At 29.8% G+C, this 20,993-nt stretch overlaps 8 protein-coding genes across 8 annotated transcripts, besides 2 other annotated features; 3 read left to right on the forward strand and 5 right to left on the reverse strand.

Annotated features, from left to right (window-relative positions):
* Window positions 1-8,161: part of a mobile genetic element that runs on past the window's edge.
* Window positions 1,578-2,902, reverse strand: TVAGG3_0761230 (uncharacterized protein; the record flags this gene model as incomplete). The annotated part of the gene is made up of 1 exon (XM_051245633.1): window positions 1,578-2,902. A coding segment is annotated over one exon (1,325 nt), but the record flags the coding sequence as incomplete, so codon positions are not given.
* TVAGG3_0761240 (uncharacterized protein) lies at window positions 4,132-4,800 on the reverse strand (the record flags this gene model as incomplete). Its single annotated transcript, XM_051245634.1, has 1 exon — window positions 4,132-4,800. The coding sequence occupies one exon, from the start codon at window positions 4,798-4,800 to the stop codon at window positions 4,132-4,134; it is 669 nt and encodes a 222-aa protein (XP_051092221.1).
* On the reverse strand, window positions 5,099-5,709 carry TVAGG3_0761250 (uncharacterized protein; the record flags this gene model as incomplete). The annotated part of the gene is made up of 1 exon (XM_051245635.1): window positions 5,099-5,709. A coding segment is annotated over one exon (611 nt), but the record flags the coding sequence as incomplete, so codon positions are not given.
* A 223-nt stretch (window positions 8,162-8,384) lies between the features above and the next one.
* On the forward strand, window positions 8,385-8,600 carry TVAGG3_0761260 (uncharacterized protein; the record flags this gene model as incomplete). Its single annotated transcript, XM_051245636.1, has 1 exon — window positions 8,385-8,600. The coding sequence occupies one exon, from the start codon at window positions 8,385-8,387 to the stop codon at window positions 8,598-8,600; it is 216 nt and encodes a 71-aa protein (XP_051092223.1).
* A 28-nt stretch (window positions 8,601-8,628) lies between these two features.
* Window positions 8,629-8,865, reverse strand: TVAGG3_0761270 (N-acetylmuramoyl-l-alanine amidase family; the record flags this gene model as incomplete). The annotated part of the gene is made up of 1 exon (XM_001314019.1): window positions 8,629-8,865. One exon carries the CDS (start codon window positions 8,863-8,865, stop codon window positions 8,629-8,631), a length of 237 nt encoding a protein of 78 aa, XP_001314025.1.
* A 2,429-nt stretch (window positions 8,866-11,294) lies between these two features.
* Window positions 11,295-11,508: a mobile genetic element.
* Window positions 11,509-11,740: 232 nt separating this feature from the next.
* On the reverse strand, window positions 11,741-14,281 carry TVAGG3_0761290 (spectrin binding; the record flags this gene model as incomplete). Its single annotated transcript, XM_001314018.1, has 1 exon — window positions 11,741-14,281. The coding sequence occupies one exon, from the start codon at window positions 14,279-14,281 to the stop codon at window positions 11,741-11,743; it is 2,541 nt and encodes an 846-aa protein (XP_001314024.1).
* A 1,164-nt stretch (window positions 14,282-15,445) lies between these two features.
* Window positions 15,446-19,495, forward strand: TVAGG3_0761300 (WD40 repeat-like family; the record flags this gene model as incomplete). Its single annotated transcript, XM_001314017.1, has 1 exon — window positions 15,446-19,495. One exon carries the CDS (start codon window positions 15,446-15,448, stop codon window positions 19,493-19,495), a length of 4,050 nt encoding a protein of 1,349 aa, XP_001314023.1.
* A 489-nt stretch (window positions 19,496-19,984) lies between these two features.
* On the forward strand, window positions 19,985-20,841 carry TVAGG3_0761310 (Bet v1-like family; the record flags this gene model as incomplete). Its single annotated transcript, XM_001314016.1, has 1 exon — window positions 20,017-20,394. The coding sequence occupies one exon, from the start codon at window positions 20,017-20,019 to the stop codon at window positions 20,392-20,394; it is 378 nt and encodes a 125-aa protein (XP_001314022.1).
* Between the last annotated feature and the right edge of the window lie 152 nt (window positions 20,842-20,993).

Consider the following 20,993-nt stretch of genomic DNA (forward strand, 5'->3'; position numbering starts at 1 on the left):
AGTTTAAGTAACAGTTGTTGTCTAATGGAACTTTAACTTGTGTACCATCATTCTTTATATAGCTTACATACATTTCATTGTTATTTTTCGGAATGAGTTTACACCGCATACCATTTCTTAAGGACTGTACAAACTGCCATCTAAAATATTTATTTTCTTCATTGACAGAAAAGTCACCAACAATAGTTTCAATATTTTTAGTTGTTCCTATCAAACTTTGGTATATTCCATTAACATATTCATTATCTGCCTTCTTCTCTAACTCACTGTTGACATATTCCTTATCTGCTTTAAGGTCTAAACATCCTGAAACCCACCCTGTATCAGCTTTAGATTTTAAAATATTTGATGTCCATTCATGATACCTTTCAACCCTTTCTTTAATTTCATTATCTTTTTCATTAACATATTCCTTATCTGCTTTCTTCATTAACTCACTAGCCACATATTCCTTATCTGCTTTCTTCATTAACTCACTAGCCACATATTCCTTATCTGCTTTCTTCATTAACTCACTAACCACATATTCCTTATCTGCTTTCTTCATTAACTCACTAGCCACATATTCCTTATCTGCTTTCTTCATTAACTCACTAACCACATATTCCTTATCTACTTTCTTCATTAACTCACTAGCCACATATTCCTTATCTGCTTTCTTCATTAACTCACTAGCCACATATTCCTTATCTACTTTCTTCATTAACTCACTAGCCACATATTCCTTATCTACTTTCTTCATTAACTCACTAGCCACATATTCCTTATCTACTTTCTTCATTAACTCACTAGCCACATATTCCTTATCTGCTTTCTTCATTAACTCACTAGCCACATATTCCTTATCTACTTTCTTCATTAACTCACTAACCACATATTCCTTATCTGCTTTCTTCATTAACTCACTAGCCACATATTCCTTATCTGCTTTCTTCATTAACTCACTAGCCACATATTCCTTATCTGCTTTCTTCATTAACTCACTAACCACATATTCCTTATCTACTTTCTTCATTAACTCACTAACCACATATTCCTTATCTGCTTTCTTCATTAACTCACTAGCCACATATTCCTTATCTGCTTTCTTCATTAACTCACTAGCCACATATTCCTTATCTACTTTCTTCATTAACTCACTAGCCACATATTCCTTATCTACTTTCTTCATTAACTCACTAGCCACATATTCCTTATCTACTTTCTTCATTAACTCACTAGCCACATATTCCTTATCTGCTTTCTTCATTAACTCACTAGCCACATATTCCTTATCTACTTTCTTCATTAACTCACTAACCACATATTCCTTATCTGCTTTCTTCATTAACTCACTAGCCACATATTCCTTATCTGCTTTCTTCATTAACTCACTAGCCACATATTCCTTATCTGCTTTCTTCATTAACTCACTAGCCACATATTCCTTATCTACTTTCTTCATTAACTCACTAGCCACATATTCCTTATCTACTTTCTTCATTAACTCACTAGCCACATATTCCTTATCTACTTTCTTCATTAACTCACTAGCCACATATTCCTTATCTACTTTCTTCATTAACTCACTAGCCACATATTCCTTATCTACTTTCTTCATTAACTCACTAGCCACATATTCCTTATCTGCTTTCTTCATTAACTCACTAGCCACATATTCCTTATCTACTTTCTTCATTAACTCACTAGCCACATATTCCTTATCTACTTTCTTCATTAACTCACTAGCCACATATTCCTTATCTACTTTCTTCATTAACTCACTAGCCACATATTCCTTATCTGCTTTCTTCATTAACTCACTAGCCACATATTCCTTATCTACTTTCTTCATTAACTCACTAACCACATATTCCTTATCTGCTTTCTTCATTAACTCACTAGCCACATATTCCTTATCTGCTTTCTTCATTAACTCACTAGCCACATATTCCTTATCTGCTTTCTTCATTAACTCACTAACCACATATTCCTTATCTACTTTCTTCATTAACTCACTAGCCACATATTCCTTATCTGCTTTCTTCATTAACTCACTAGCCACATATTCCTTATCTGCTTTCTTCATTAACTCACTAGCCACATATTCCTTATCTACTTTCTTCATTAACTCACTAGCCACATATTCCTTATCTACTTTCTTCATTAACTCACTAGCCACATATTCCTTATCTGCTTTCTTCATTAACTCACTAGCCACATATTCCTTATCTGCTTTCTTCATTAACTCACTAACCACATATTCCTTATCTACTTTCTTCATTAACTCACTAGCCACATATTCCTTATCTGCTTTCTTCATTAACTCACTAGCCACATATTCCTTATCTACTTTCTTCATTAACTCACTAGCCACATATTCCTTATCTACTTTCTTCATTAACTCACTAGCCACATATTCCTTATCTACTTTCTTCATTAACTCACTAGCCACATATTCCTTATCTGCTTTCTTCATTAACTCACTAGCCACATATTCCTTATCTGCTTTCTTCATTAACTCACTAACCACATATTCCTTATCTGCTTTCTTCATTATGTCATTTAGGAAACCTTTTATGAATTCCTCATTTAAATTAAATCTTCCAATCTTCAAAACTTTAGGAAATGCATTTAATGCGTAATATCTTTGTTCTTCTGGTGGAATTGATGTTATATCATCCGTTATTCCTTTAATTTTTGAATTCATAAATAAAATTTCTTTTATATTTGATATCACTGCACCACCTTTGCAAACGAATTCGAAATGGTCATTTTTCAATACTATCTCCAAATCTCCATATTTCAACCTTTGTGTTTGTTCTGCCGTCTTTGAATTATATGCATATGTGGCGTATGTAATGGTCTGAAGGACCTGGGTGCTTTGCGCCTTAAGTTGCTGTGTTTGCTGTTGTTTAATCATTTATTATGATTTAAAAATAAATATTTAATCCGTTATCTCATCAGCTATTTTTTCTATTTGAAATTGCCATAATATTTCATTCATGAATTCTAAATCACAATCAAATAGGTCAGTTATTCTAAATTTAATATTTGATAAATCTTTTGAATGAAGAATAAATGAATTCCCGGATAATTGAAACGGATATGATAAAGAAAATGTGTTTAAGTTGATGGATAAAATGTTTTGTATTGATGGGTAAGAGTTAGGGTCTAATGTTTGATGTGAAAATCTCATTGGGGTATTAACTTTATCACATTTGATTAAAATGAAATTGGAACCAGTGTCAGAATACAAAACATCCCCAACATCTTTTTCAAAATTTAATATCCCCAACAATGAACGAAAATGAGGAGTACAAAATTTAATTTTCAGCGGAATTTAATAAGGTTATTTATTTCATCAAGTTCAAAAAGTTTATCGGGTTTTGATTTAAAATTTTCTTCATACCATACGATAAATGATTCATTTAAATAACTTAAAATCATATTAATATCCCATTTCGTTATCACATTATTTATATACATATCATACGTTTTTTCATGGTCATCTTTAATAAATGATATATAATCTGAAGGGTCTAAAAGAATGGGATTAAATTTACCACTCACAGAAACGAGAGTAACATTATAAATTCCGCTAACTGTTAAATTTAATTCACAACTATTATTCGAAATAATATTGATAATTGACATTTTTATTACGATTAAAAATATGGTAAAGCGTTATTTTCCAGTGATAAATAAAACTAGAATAAGATTACCTCAAGAATTCATAAATTCAACGAATAAGAAATTCATTCATGTTATAAATTTTAGTGTTTTCAGAAAATACGAGTCAATGTCATATTCATCAACAGGTTATATTTCACTTCATTCAAATTTAGTTCAATCAAACCCATATAATGACCATTTCATAAGATTTTCAGATGGTATTAAAAATGTAATTGATAGATTAAAATATGAACAGATTGACAATATCGAATTTTTGGAATTTTGGTTTAAATATCCTGATGGAAAAAAGATTGAAGTTAAAGATAAAGCTGATACTATAACAAAAACAATTACAATGACCGATCCGGATAGTGGGAAACAAAAAGAAATAAAACAAACGATAGAAACTGGTGAAAGGTCAATTATTATTGATTATGATTCAAAGGATTATTATTCGATAATGTTAATGCTTGAATATTAAATAGCCTTAACAAAGAATTTTTCAAGTGATATTTTATATTCATCAACTATTTTATTGTATATGTTATTATAAGTTAAATGTAGTTCAGTTGTTGTTCCATTCTTTGATATCTTAATTGTGCTAATATCCTTTATAGGATTTATTTTTGCAACTGTTCCGCAGCATGAAACCTCATCATCTATGAAAAATTGAATCTTAACGTCTGAATCTTGAACATCACAAAGAATGGCGATAATGTGAATTAATGATTCATAAGGTAAAATAATTAAACCGGATTGATCAATTAAATTTATTATTGAATCATAATTATTAATTATTATATCACGGTAAATTTTCATTAATTCAGAATTAATGTCTATTTTATATGGGTTCTCGATGTTTGATGAAAGAGGTGGGGGGTATGTTGGATAAGTGGGAATTTCAACAGGTTCTTTACCAGGTTCAGATAAAATGATTGGGTCTTCATCTTCTTTATTTTGCTCCTCCTCTTTCTTTGGTAAGTCACGAGTTAATAAATTTGGTTGAGTTGCTGACCTTGTTAATTCAGGGCTAACATTAACTTTAACATTTTGAATAATTCGTGATTTATCATCATTTACGTTATAACCAACCGTAATCTCTGCTTTTGCGTTAGTGTTCTTTTGACTTGTGAAACGTCTTCTCATTTATAATTGAATAAAAAAAAGAAAAATATATTTAAAGTTTTATTTAGTTGTTACGGTAATATCCCAAGGTTCATCCTTGTTTGCTTATACTTTCTTTGTAACTGCACCAATTATGTTATTGATAATGATTTGAGTTTCTCCCAGTCTTATTTTATCATTTACAATATCTTTAATCATTTCATTACATGCATTCTTAAAACCATCTGATTTTTCTAATTTACGTCTATCACTTTCTTTAATTAAATCAAAGTTATAACCTTGTTGAGAATAAAGTGGTTTCTTTATCAATTCCTTGAACGCTTCTGAAAGTGAAGATGAAGAAATTCTTGCCACTTGAATTGGTTTAAATTCTGCTTTCATTGCTTCTTTCTGTTCATTGAACACTGGATCGAATAAAGCAACTTTAAAGAATTTCTTAGCTGAAATTTCGGGTCTAATATTTGCATATTGACCATCAAACTGATTAACATATCGTGGTAATCCATCCGGTCCCTCTTCAATAGCATTTAATTCTTCATTGAAATAAGAATATGGATTATGACGGTATGAATTAATTGGACCATTTTCACCTTCTCCAATGTATTGTTTAACAGCTTTTCCATTTTCATCAAATTGCATAGGATAACGTTCATTATATGCTTTACGTTTAGGATAATCCGTCATTGTTAATTTATAACCATTTATGACTTTAATATTACCTTGACCATCAGTAACGAAAACTTCATTTATACCATCAGGTTTTCCATTTGGACCCGTAATGTCTGCTTCATGTGCTTCCCAATTTGGACCTTGACGTTTGGCATATGCTTGAGCTTCTGGTAATGTTAAAACGTTTCTCATTTGTTTAACATCTTTTTGAAGACCAGCAACAATATGAACTAATTCTTTCATTCCATCAGGAACTTTCATAGTTCTATTATATGCACCCTTTTTGTTTGTTCCTTGTTTTAATGGAACCTGTAGAAGATTTGCTATTTCTGTCATGTTTAATTATAAATAAAAAATAAAAATTAATTATAAAAAGTTAATCAAATTTAACACTTCCTTTATTTAAATCAACTATTATTTTTCCATGTTCACCTAATTGTTGATATTGTGTGTAAAGTTCATTAATGCTCATTGGTAAATTCACTTGATAAAGCATAACGTTCAACTGTTGACGACTAAAACCACTGAAAATGAAAAGGGTGGACAGGTTTGATTTAATGTTTGTGCTTAATGCTTTAAAGTATTGAACAGCCATAAAGAATGAACATTGAATATGTCGACATTGAGTTAATAATTGATTAAAATATGATTTCTCATTAGTTATTAGTTTTGATTTCACGGCATCATCTAGAAAAATTAGTGAATGCAAAAATTCTTTATCAAAATTTGAAATAGAAAGTGTTTCAAATAATTCATCCCGTTGTTTATCAATAATTTTATCCTCTAATCCTTGCTTCTTGATTGTATTATATAATTCTTTATACATTAAAAAGTTTTTTAAATAATCTTCTGCTTCTTCTTGTGATAAATAAATAATTGGAATTTTGATTAAATGCTTTAAAGATTCAAATGTATCATCTGAAGGTGAACCTGAACGGTTGATATAAATTAACACATGTGAATAGGGGGAAGTGTTAGCAATAATGATAATTTGTTTTAATATCGTTAATGTTTTACCTTTATTTTGTTTACCAATTGCTGCAGTGATTGAATTTAAGTAACATTCAGAATATGGAATTTTCATTAATTTTTCCTTAGATAAAGCATTTCTATTATCACTCAATGCTTCATTAATCATATCATCTACGTATGTATTATATACTCCTGCTAATTCTTCATAAGGGGTGGATGAATTTAAATCCATTTAATCAAAAATAAATTTATAATTTTAAACATTTCTATTCATCAATATTTCATCATATGAACTTCTATACTGTGGTGGTGTACCTGTTGGATGATATTTCAAACCTTCATCCGGTGTCCATGTCCAATATGTAGTCCTAGTAAACCAAACCTGAGGAGGATTTGTCACCTTTGAACAGTAAGTGTCATTTTCACCCTGAATGATTGGATAAGCTTTCACTTGTACTGTAACTTGTGAGTTGAAAGTTTCTAATCCATCAAAGAATATACCCGCTCCATCACGTTGAACTGGAATAGTGCATAAGAATGAAGTTTGGTCTTTCCATGTTCTAGCTAATGGTGTGCCATTATCATCATTCAGTGGTCTAGTTAATGAGTCCTCGTATTCTTCTGTGCATTCATTCACTCCATCTAAATCAGAAGCTTGAAGCATACGTGTAAAGAATATGTCGCCCACTGTGGTCATCGCTTGATCGGGGAAGTTTCTGGAATCTATAGTGACCTGAAGACCTCGAAGCATTGGATTTTCTAAAACTGTTCTTTGCATTGCATTTTTCGGAAATGTTAACACAACATCTGTAACATTATGAAGAGCGTATGAGAAATCTGAGCTAATACCTTCAGGAGTGATGCAACCTCCATTTAGTGAACGAACGTCAATATGTTGAGCTGGAATCATGAATGGATCTTCCTTACTGAATAAACGTGGTATTGCTTTAACTGATTCTTCAATTAAACCATATCCTGGTGTAATGCATTTATCCTCTAAAACTTCCATCTTTGTGCATGAAATAATAACGTCATCAACTGTTGCGTCAGCAGATGTAGCGGCTAAGCCTGTAATTAATTTGGTAGGAAGTCCGATTTGTTGGAATTTGCGATCATATTTATAAACATGATTCATAATCTTTTCATAATTTTCATCAGTTATCTTTTCATAAACGTAATTTTGTAAATCATCAACTCTTAACGGGTCAACCTGACAAAATACTAAAGTATCCCTGAAAACATAATATTTAAGAATGATATCACCAAATGATTTAGGATAATCATCGAACGCCTGAAATGCTAACAAATCATTTACCGGAATAATCATATCAAAAGTGACATCAACTTCTTCATTTGCTTTCTTGAAAACTTCTGAAGGGTCAATATATTTTCCACATACTGAGTTATCATATTTTTGAACATTATTATATAACGAATGAACAAACTTTTTAACTTTCCTTTCTGATTTCGGTTTATATGTTGCAAATGCGAAAGATTCACGGGCACAATCCATCTGAAGATAACCAGCATCACCTCTTTCAGTTTCTACTTCTAATTGTTTAAAGCTTTGATTTGATGATTTGTAACCAACGAATAAACGCATGCATTTAAAAGCGGCATCACATGTGAAAGCTTTATTTGAAACTAGAGTTGCTTTAACTTTGCGTTTAATATATGTGTCACCTAATTGGTTCACATCATGAGCCGGATTTGTAATTCTTAAATGAGTTTGTTTATCATCAAAATATGGAGTATCAGAGTCATAGCATGAACTTTCAAGTTCTCTATAATATCTTCTACCGTCATTCTTTGCAAATATTTCATTTATCTTTTCGAATGAATGAAACACATTTCCATTAATCGGTTTGGTGTTTGGCACTAAATAGTTAGTCGTCATTTATTAATAAATAAAAAATCAAAATTAAAAGATGGAAATGAATTTTTTAATTAATATTAAATCAACTATGGCTGCAGGTATATTTAAAAAATTATGGGATAAAGTAAAAAGAGGAGCGAGTAAAGTTTGGGAAACATTGAAGAAGGGGGCAAATTGGATATTTAAGAATAAAGAAGCAATTAGTGACGTTGCTGAATCAATAACACCAAAAGCTGCCCCAATAAGAGAAATTTTAAATAAAGGAGAAAAAGTTTATCAAAGACTACAACCGATACTGAGATAAAAATAATATTTATTTATTTATTTTTCCACTATTTACCTCCTATTTTATTAAGTATTCCTTCAGCAATTCCACCAACTGCGTTACCTGCTTGTGCTCCCATCGCCGGATTACCTGCTTTAGCACCTAATACTCCACCTATGATAGTTCCTGCCGTTTTCGCTACTGGTGCCAAAAAGTTTGCAACAGGTTTAATAATCTTTTGATGAACCCAACCCGCAGCTTTCTTAATTCCATCCCATAATTTTTTAAAGAATCCTGCAGCCATTTCTGATTATTTCATTAAAATTAAAAATATATTTCATCACTTATATTCTAATTTTTATTTAATGATAAATGAAACCAATTTTAAAAATAAATGAAACAGAGGAGGAAGAAATAAATGAAAGTGAAAATGTTCAACAAAAAATAAACGTTGTTAAACCAATTACTGAAATAAAAAAATTTTCATCTGTTGAAGAATTTAATGACTATTATGCCAATAATAAAAAATTATTTGAAGAATTGACAACATGTAAATTGAATAAAATGTTTAAAGTTGATGGATTCAAAATTTCAAAAATAAAAGGAGTGGTTAGTTTGAAATCTATTCCTCAATCAAGAATCACCTCATTAATGAAAATAGATGATTTAACAAAAAGAATAGAAGAGATTGAAGAGCGAATAAATCAAATAATTGATTTCATAAATTCAAATAATCATTAGTTTCAATTTATTTTTCTCATTTATGACTCCATTGATTATGACATCATTGATTCCATTCATGATTTAAACAATGTTTAATTAATCGCGGAATATCTGACATCATCTATATATAGCTTCTTTTATAAAAGATAAAAATAAATTATTTTAAAATTAATGTTAATTTTTTAATGATTTATTATTTATTTCATATGTTAAAAAATGATACAAAATCGCTCGATATTGTATGAATTCTTACATTTACAAAAAAAGTCACACAACCCGCTATATATACTACTAATTTAGTCAAAGAGTTATAAGCCTCAAGTGATCGTTATCACCTTCACTGCATGTATACTTTATTGATTCATAGATATTTAATCTATGTTTGACATGTTGTTGTCGTCATTCGTTTTGTTCCCATTCTTCCTAAGTTAGAATTAGAGAATACACCATCTACATCATCTAATTTGGTCCTCAGCGATAGATTGGTTCATTTTGGAGGAGTCCCATCAGACAGTTTTCGAGCACCAAATATCAAATTTTAATGTATACAAATCTTTAGTGATTTATCTCTTTTATGATGAGTAAAAGGTTTCTGCTCATCAACATTTGATTTCCGACATATATGATTTCTAATTGCAATTATTTACTTTCTTTTTATAATCTAACTCTGTGACTCATACCATAAATTAATTATTGGAAAGTGTCAATATGTTTGGCACAACGCATGGCGGAAGATACCAAACCATGCAGGGAATATGATACGTTTAAGATCTCCGAACTTTTTTTCCAAAAATTTTCTATCGTTGCCCTACCTCTTTTTCTTGTTATCAAAAAATAATTTTAATATTTGTTTATTTCATTACATACAATAAAATTTTAAAAACTCTATTTCTTCACAAGAAAATTTTTTTCCTTCATATGAAGAAACATTTTGTTCTCCATTTGATGCTGAGTCTAAATCTCGATTTTTGAATTTTCTTCTTTCCAAATTTCTTTTTTCCAAATTAGAAATTTAATTCAAATTTTCAATAGTTTATATATTTTCTCAAACCGTCTTAGATTTTCTCACTTTTTAGGGATTTTCTCTCAAAATATACAAAAATAGTAATACCAATACATGTGTCTAATATACTTTAAAACCATCGTGATAAAATTCAAAAACGAAGAGTTCTTCTCTCCAAATTTTTTTCAAAATCAAAAAAATGAGATAAAAAAATACGTTTGGAAAATTCATTTTTAGCATTTTAGGAATTTTCTCACTTTTCTTCCAAATTGACATCCTTACTATGCTGCGTCAATCATTCTCGAAAACTTAATTTTATTTACAAAATGACACTTTTTAAAGATTGTCAAAAGAGGGAAAGTTTATTTAGGGATTTACATGTCGTCTTTCACAGTATTAATATTTATTTGTGGCGTGATCATCCCATGCATGAAATTTTCTCTTGAAATCAATAATAACAAGAAAAATCAAAGGAATTTAAAACATATTGCAACAGTTTTATTCTATATTGTCATTGATTCTCTTTTAAATAACCAAATTATTGGATTCATACTATTTATTTTAACATTGGCTATATCATACACTTCTTATTCAAATCCAAATCCAACTTATTCTTTGCTGAATTCAATTTATAATTCTCATTATGCAAATATCTTTATTACATACTGCGAGCAGTTTGAAATGATATTTTTAAAACTAATTCAACTCATTGAATCAATTTTTTATAAAATTTTCGATTTAATCATATAATTCTAAGGATCCATTTTTGAGAATTTCTCAATTAAAAAACTTTTAATATTCCTATTTTAATTATCCTCACCTTGAATCAAGAAATTAAATATTATATCCATGCGGATAAAAAGACCTCCGATCAACATTAACGAGGACATTGATCTTCCCACAAAGATTACTAATTGTTACTTGGTTCACATCGCTAAGTTGACAATATTAACTCCAGGTTTAAAAAAGAGTTAATATGAAGCGTTTTTTTTTATTTTAATTTAAAGGTGCACTTCCACTTTCTGATATGCTCCCATAATATCAATATATCTTTTTTGTGATTGCAAAAAAGTATTACAGTAATATAAGGTACTAAGTAGTGATTTAAAAAAACTTCTTCCCGAACAAAGTTAATGACTTTTTATCTTAGAAAATTTGGATAAAAAACTTGAATGTCAAAAAAATTGAAAGAATGTCAGAAAGTGGTAAGTGCACCCTTAAGGGTTAACTTACACCTATCTGACTTTAATTAAAATTTCTGACAACAGGCGGAGTATCATTGAAAATAAGCTTTAAACAACATAATTGAATGCCATATCATACATACTTAAGTGCTCTATCAAGGACTAAAAAATTAAAATTTATTCTCTTCTTCATGATTGCACGTGGATTGATTTTCATCAATAAAAAAACATCAATTTTTAAAAGAAGAACGTGAAAAAACAAAAAGATATTATTTTCTTATCAATTTAACCAAATCTGGATGAATATGAAACATTGAGATGTCTTCTTCTGGAATATCCAGTTTTTCATAACCATATTCGAATAGTAAGTTAATTATATCAACATTTTCTCGAACAGCCGCCCAAAACAATGCATTTTTGAGAATATCATCAGATTTGCGGTTAATTGGAACTTTGTGTTCAATAAGAATTTTAACAATGTCAATGTTATTCAGTTTAGCAGCCTGAAGATAATAGTCTGGGATTATTGCTTGGCGTGATTTTTGGACATAATAGTCATTAATCGGGATAATCCTTGGAGTGAAGTATCCTTTAATTAGCTCACACTTTTCCATGAGATTTAAAAGCAAACGAACACATTCTGGTGAATTCATTTCGATCGCTTTAATAAGCCAATGATCATTTTCACTTGGAAATTGATCAAGGTAATCGCCGCTATCAATCTCAGTATTCTTCAATATGAAAATGCTAACACTTTCATTTTTGACTTGCAAAGCTTTTGACAAACACATAAGGAAAACTTCTAATGAACAACTGTTGAGTGAATATTTTTTAACATAGTTAAAAAATCCCGTTGGCTTATCATCGCCATTAATTAATAAACAAAGATTACTATACAACATGTATTCATCGGCATGGTCGATCAAGAAACACATAGATTTATCATCGCTGCATAATTCGAGTGTGTTTTCTGTGACTTTTGCTCCATGTTCAATAAGAATTTTAATAATTTCGAAGTTTCCATTCATTGAGTGATAGTCAAGAAGTGTGTTGCAGTATTCAGACCCTTTTGCATGTGCTTTACCACCGTGAGATAGAATAAGTTGATAAGCTTCAAGGTTATCATGTTCTGCGCAGTCCATGACGTTATAAAAATTATACCTTGGATCATCAAATTCATACTCATATTCATCCTCTTCTTCCTCTTCTTCTTTATAACCATAGTAAAAATTGTTCCAAAAGTTGTGTTTTTCTTTTTTCCTGTTTTTATATTCTTCCTTTAGTTTTTTTCTGAATAAAATAACATTCTTATCAAGAAGATATACAATTAAATCAATATGTCCTTTGAAAAATGCAAACTTCATAATATAAAATCCATTATTACCTTCAAGATCGATTTGATAGTTTCTCACAATATAATCAACTAAATCCGGCTTAAAATCCAAAAATTTTTCTTCATCATTAAATTCTGAATTAAACTGTTTGACATTAAAACTTTGAAAATGATCAAATATGTATATCATCTCATCAAGACCGGACCATGTCAAAATCTCTGGTAAATTAGGAGTAATTATTTTTCTTTCTAAGAAAAATTTCATCAAATCCATATCAGGCAACACATCCTGAACTAGTCTTTTTGGTAATTCAAAACTAGTTGACGTATTTCTTTGAGTCAATTGATAAACCTTTTCATAAAGATCAAGATCATGAATCTTATGGAAAATTAAAAATGACAAAGGGTGCAATAAAAATCCATCGGAATAGCACAATCCTAAATCATATAAAATGTTGAAATAATCATATCTTTCGTTAATTAAACAATCAGAGATAATTGATATATCTGCTTCATCATGAAGTCGTGGAAAACTATAATCTTGTTCTTTTAATGTCAAATTTTGTTTGTAATGAATGAAAAATTCAAGAACAGATTTGAACTTTGATCTGAAATAAACAGCAATCAATTTCGAATAATCTGAACAATTGTTATTTTCCAAACAGAAAATAATTGATTTGATGAAGGATAAATAAACATATGATGGCTTATATTGTTTATAATTTTCAAGAAGCCATGTAATTAAATCAGAATTACGTGTTTTAAAAGCTTCTGACAAACAATAATTATATTTAATACCATTTTGCTCAAGTAATCGTATAATTTCTATATTCCCTGATGAAACTATTTTAGTTGCTAAATATGATTTTGAAAACAACGCTTGTTTCAATAATTGCTCAAAATCTCCGCTGATAAGTAAGTATTTGACAATGTTAACTGATGGATTTTGAATTAACACAGATTCAACAATATTGAAATAATTTGGATTAGATTTATCAAAATGCTGTTGAAATTTTGCTACATCATCATCAAGCATGATTTGTGTTAATTCATCTGGTGGCTCACGTGGTGTCATTTCTGGTTTTTTGTGCAATTTTGCAAGCTCAGGAGGGAGCATTATATTTATTCCAGCGTTATATGCTATATGATATAAATCTAAGTTCCTCGTTCTGATTATTGGATTGAATATCTTGCCAAGAGTTTGTAGTATTTGAAAATGCAAATTATCTGGATAACATTGGACCAAATCTCCATCAACAAATAATTCTAACAAGTATTTGAAATTATTAGCTTGTGTTTCGCCTGGGCCATCTGTAATAAACTTTTTAAAGAAGTTGACTGTTGTTTCGAAATTTTCTTTGTTTAGGTTAAAGTAATGTGATTCTGCTTCATACAATGGCTGAAATGGTTCGGGGATAACAACATCATCGAAGTTTTTGATCTTTAAGTCTTCATAAACAATTTTATCATTTTCCATTTATTTTTATTTTTGGAAAATGAATTGCATCATAAACTGTCGAATGCCTAAAACCATTGAAATATTTAGATAGTTATCATAAAATTTAGATGATAGAAAACTTGGTTATTGTTATTCATGGTTATATGGATGACGGTGGCCAAATGTGGCATCCATGGATTAAAAACAAATTCACAAGAGGAAACACTACCGTTTTAACACCAACATTCCCAAATTCAGAAGATCCCAAATTCGATGAGTGGAATTCTTTATTTCTAGATATAATACAGTCATACAAATACAATAAATTGTTTGTTATCGGCCATTCTCTAGGTGGATTTTTTGTTTTGAAAGTTTTGCAAGAATATCTCTACCAAAACACAAAACTTTCTGGAATTTTATTAATTTCTCCTATAACAGATAATGATTCGAAGTTTAATCTAGGGTTTATGAAAGAAAAAATCTGTTGGGGCTCTGAAAATAAGTTTCATTTTCCGATTATTTACATATATAGTATTGATGACCACACTGTTAAACATTTACACCGTGATCTTATACTCAAACACATGAAAAATTGTCCAAAATTCGAGTACTTTGAATATAATGGTTGTGATCATTTTTGCGGACTAGAACATGAAGAAATATCAGTAAACCTGAGTAGACTACTCGAATATAAGTAATCATCCCAGTTAAATATATTTTTTTGAGAAATATTTCTTTTCTGAATTCTTTAATACAGCTGCTTGTTTTGTGTAACTTTTTTGTTCAAAACACTGTGATTTTCTGTTAAGTTATCAGGGAAAAATTTGAATACCATGATACAACCATAATTTACTTGAAAATGAAAATAAATTTGATGCCGAGAGCTTCACAATAATGGTGAGTTTATTATTAGGGAAATTTGTATAACAGATATATCTGATTACGAAATATTCCATATTAACATGGATGATTAATAATTTTTTTTGTTGAAATCAATATAAATCTTCTTTAAGAATCAGAAACACATATCTGTTTTTATTTTTGGTGATGAATATCGTGAAAATAAACTCATTCTAATTCTCTTGCTTTAATTTTTCTATTTTCAGAACTTGCAACCTAATGATATTATGTTATTATGCTATTGCGATATTTTTTTTTAATAAAATATATACGTTTAAAAAATCAAAAGTGACGGAAAAATTGATGGAAGTTCCAGAAAGAGACAAATCAATACGATTTGGGCTCGAGAAATTATACGAATTTCCATTTCAGGGCAAGAGAGTATATTCTTTTTGCAAAATAAGCAAGTGGGAGTACCTTGTTGCAAGCCAAACAGGATTGCAATTATTCAAAGATGGCAATATGGTAGAAAACTTTCCTATATATCTTACTTTTGTTCAGTATATTCCAGAGCTTGATATTATTTTAGGCGTTTCGACCGGTGTCCCATATTTAGTTTTTATTTCAAATAGAAAGAAAAAGCTTCAATCTCCTGTCAAATTTCGATTAACGATTTCGCTCGTAAAGCAAGCAGAATACTCGCACAAGACAAACACACTGATTGTCAATGGTGCAGGAATAGAATGCGTTTGCTTGAAATCAATTTATAAATTACAACAAGATTTTCCAACTATAACAGTTTTCAGTAAATTTAAAATTAATAACCCTTTAATTGGCAGCAAAATATTCGTTGATAATATAAAAGAAAGAATCATAGCAATGACACAAACAGGATTTATGTATTTTGATTTTTACGGCAAACAAATTGGAAATGAAATCACCTTAAATTTCACCACTATCAAAACTGCCACGGCTATCTTTAGAGAAAAAAACACGACAATCAATGACCATTATAAAAGAATGCTCATCACTGATTTGGATGGTCAAGTTCTATTTTACCATTCAAGCGGGAAATTACTAAATTCGTTCATTGTTTCGAATCGCCAGTTTCAATTTACTCAATTCGTTAATTCTGAATTTGTTGTTTGTTGTTCAGAGAAAACCGTATCTTTATTGGATGTTAAAACTGGAATGATTTTGTATTGTGATGAATTTGAATACCAGCCTACTATGACATTATTTTTCAATGGTCCATCAATAGGCTTTTTGATTGACGGAGATATACACATATATGAAATAATAATGCCCTGGAAGTTATTCCAACATGATTCATCTCAATCAATTTTCATGAAGAGATTTAGCGGATATGATAAAAATATTCCTGGAAGAATTGTTAAATTATCTAAGTCTGGGATTGTTTCTTTAGTTTCTCCTCAAAATGGATTTCTTTTATCGAGTTGCACTTCTAACTCTGCACAAGTAATCACATCCGTTTTCTATGATAGAGGCTACTTGTTCTTCAATGGGACAATGGAGAATTTGAGCTCTGAAGAAAGATTGTTTTTGATACAAGAAAATGGTATGGTCGATTTGTTTTATTTGCAAAATAATGATTTTATTTACAGTGAAACATTGAAATGGGCAGCAAACAAAATCTTGCCAATTAAAATGACAAATAGATTTGCATTTGCTGTTTTGAACAAATATAGAGATTTGGTATTTTATGATTATAATGATTTTTCTGTATTGACAAGGAAAAAAATTGATTACAAGAAATTCCAAAACGCATTTTTTGATAGCTTGCTGAATTTACTGGTAATTGTATACGTAGATATCGTTGTTATTTACTCAACAAATGAAAAGAAAGTTATAAAAGAAATTCACAAAAAAATGACGAAACTCTCTGCGATGGAAAACTCGAAGTTAATATTTTCTAATACTAATAAAACTGTATCGATTTACGATGTTTCTAAAAATGGCTTGATTGAAAGAGCTGTGATGAACATGAGCGATGAAGTCACCAGTATTAATATTGAGTATTCGATCATATATATATTGACAAGGATGAATACAATTTATATTGGAAATGACCAAGGGGAAATGACAAAAATTTACATTCCTTTCAAAGTTCACTGTCTTTGCTTACTGAATAAGAAATTTGATTTATTAGTTTGCGTTGATAGAAATATAATGCAAATTGAAGGTTCTAATTTTTCTAATTTGAAAAATGATAATTTTGAATATGATGAAGACGATTCTGTTCAAAACGAAATACTCCTGACAAATGGGATCATTTTTAATAATCTTAATGATAATATGTATTACATCACCGAACCTGATAATTCTTCTCGCAGATCATCAAGGAAATTCAAAACTTTGCAAAATGCAATTGAAGAGTATCAAAGATCTCATACTATTTTGCCCGAATTCGAAGAGGAGGAAGAAATTAAGCCTAAAGTTGTGATTTCGTTGCCAAGAGAAAGACAACCAGTTAAAAACATTGAAAATAGAGATTCTGTTCTCAAGGAGATGCTACAACTTGAAGCAAATGTAGAATTACCTGTTGATATAAACAAAATTTTGAAGAAACAAAAAACCACTCCAGAAGAAGAAAAAATAGTTGATAATAAACCTCAAATTGAAGTTAAACAAATAGAGAATAATACACAGAACAAAGACGAGGAAGAAGAAGCTAAGGATGTCAATAAAATTGATATTCCGAATATAATGAAAACTAGAAAGAAAAAGAAGAAGATAAAGCATAAAAAAGAAAAACCGGAAGTTGTGGAGGAACCTCAGCCTAAGCCTTTGATTCTAGGAAATTCTACAAGTAAAAGAAGGCAAAGATCTCAGTCTCAACATGTTATTGAAATTGATAGATCGTTATTATCTGTCAAACCAAAACAAATCGAAACTCCTCAAAGAAAATATTCGGAATTCCATATGCCTCCGAAAATCCCTATTAAGCCGAATCAAAAAACTGAGGATGAACCTCAAATAGTCGTTAATCCTCCAAAAAATCCTACCAAGGATGAACTTTTCGATAATTCAACTGAGCAAAGTTTAATTAAGAATTCAAGAGGGGAAACAGTTTCTAATTTCACCGAAATTTTTGACAGACAGCAAGAATCTAATAAGATTCATACAATTAGTACACAAAAGAAACCAGAAAGTCACGTTCACACAAGAAAACTTGCGAAACTAAAACCAATCGTTAAGACAACTGCAAAAACAATTAATATTCCAAGTGTTATCACTGAAAAACTTGAAGTGGCCAAATACGAACAGAGTAATTCAAGTGCCAGTAATTTATCAATTAATTCTGATATCGAAAAGATAGACTCCAATATCTCTTGGGAAGAATTATCAAATGATAATTTTACTGAGTTTTCTTCACCAGCTCAAGATAAAATTCATCCTGAAAATCCTTCAATTATTGAGAATACCTCTGTTATTAATGAAGTAATCAATGATGTTATAGAAGAAGCTCCAAAACAAATTGCTCAATTTTTGAGTCAATCATCAGAGAGCTCTTCAATCGTTGAGGCAAGCCATCAAAATTCTGTTGATTCTGTTGATGAAAATTCGGCCAAAGAAGAAGAAATCAAGAAAAAGATTGAAGAACTTTCTTTAAAGGTTAAAGAACCGAATTTGATTCGATCAAATCCAAGAAATCAAGCTCAAAAAGTAAGTTCAAGAAGATCAGAAATTATCAAAAAAGCTATCGAAGACAACAGAAGACTTAACAACTCTGTGAATAGTGATTATTCACCAAATCAACAAAATGACAAAAAACATTTTGAAAGAAAGCCAATGATTTCTCTGATTCCGCAAATTTCAACTCAGAGAAAATTTGATCTTACGCCAAACAAAATTCAAACTAATTTAGATGATAAAGAGTTATCAGAAATTGTTAATCAATGTTTATTTGACGAAATGACAAGCTCAAAATCGTATAATATGGAGAATATGCAACAGATATTCTCAAGATCAGGAAGAAGGATGCTCATTACTCAAGAAGATTGCAAAAAGCTATTAGAAAAGTTCAGAATGATGAACATAAATTATGAATCAATAAAATTTAAAAAGATTCCAAGTGGAATGAAAATTGCTCCTAAACAAATGATTTATCCAAAATCACTTACTTTACCGAAACTTAAAAATGGGGAGAAATTACAGGAAATTGTTGATTCTGACCTTGAATACTCCGATGATGAAAAACTGGATACCAATGATGATTTTGTATCATCTGAATTAGATGGATCGTTTGTTAAAGAATCATCATTTGATAGCTTCAAGAGTTTGGGATCCCAAGTTAATCCACCAAAGATCTTTGATAATAGATGTTTTCAAATTGAGGAAGAGCAACTTAACATGGATGGCACAAAGAAAAAGAGAATTAATTATTTTTAATATAATTTTTATGTTTGTAAATATACTATTTATACTAGCTTTTAAACATACTTAGTTATTGTTAATGTAATACCTTATGAATAGTTGTTAAACTTTCCAATATTTTAGATTCTTATGATTTTAATTGATATTGGGTTTTAATACATACACATTTAAATGATAAAATAAGTTTCACATTATATACCCCAAATAAACTAAAAAATACATAGATTTTTTATCAATTAACATCAAGCTTCATTAAATCTAAATAAAAATCGGAGAAAAAGGATTTGCATATAAATTCAAATTAAATGAAACAACATTACTTGGAAATGGATCATTATTCGTCAAAGAATGAAATCATTCTCAAAATTAGCGGTTATAATAAAAATGGTCACGATGTTATAATGCAATTATGCTTCCTTCAATATTATCCTTAAAATGGTTAATAAAAATGATCGCTGGTATTCAAAAAATTGAATTTCGATTAAATTGATAATCATTTGAAGATGAAAATCGTTGAGTGGAGATGTATTCTCCCTATGACTGTTGAGCAGGAGAATGGCTCTGAAAGGTATGCAATTGCTCATAGAACCATGGATGATACTGACGAAAAAGGAGGAATTCAAAGAGAAATTTTCGAACAGCGCCAATACCACGAAAAAGATGCACTTTATACAAAGCTTCGTTACAGGTATAAGAAGAAAATCCCAACGCTTCTGAAATGGTTCCTTCCTTCCTATATAACAGAAGTAATCGAAGAAACCTACGATCAGTTTCCACTAAAAACATCATTATATAGTATAAATAATAAACCAGAAATCCTTAAATTCTCAGTAACACAAATTGTTAGCGAATTCATCGGCGAAGATCAAGTTTACGATGATGACACTTATTACACTCCTGAGGAGCTTAAATAGCGCCAGATTTACTATCTTGATGTCCTCAATTATGATTCTGCTAAAGCGAAGGAATTTAATATTCATAACTTCGAATGTCCTGAAATAAATCTTCAAAAACTTCCAGGTCCAGCCAAGTGTGATAAGAACAAAGTTCCTGAATGGACTAAAGAGTATAAAGGACCAATGTGTATGGTCAGAAAAATCATTCGTATCCAGATTTCACTTTTTGGCATTTCTAGAATTGGTGAAGATCTTATTTCTGGAACGTTCTTACCAGGGTTGTACTCTGACATGCACAAAGGCCAAATATTTTGGGCAAAGGAATGGGCAAAGCTTTCTCTTGATGATATTACAAAATATGAAGGAGAGATCTATGCTAAAATATTAGATATACTTACAAAGAATGGATGCCTAGAATAAACATTTTATTTTATGAAAGCTGAATTGAGGGAAAATTCTAAAATTTTGTGTATAGTAAATAGACCAATTATGAGTTTTCTTCAAATTTTTCGTAAACGATTCATTTGACATAATTGTGAATGAAATTTTTGATTAAAAATGAAACAATACCATATATCATGCAAAAATTTATTTAATAAAATTAAAAACAAATCTAT

Source organism: Trichomonas vaginalis, chromosome III (assembly GCF_026262505.1).
Source record: "Trichomonas vaginalis G3 chromosome III, whole genome shotgun sequence".
In the NCBI taxonomy this organism is placed as follows: Eukaryota; Parabasalia; order Trichomonadida; family Trichomonadidae; genus Trichomonas; species Trichomonas vaginalis.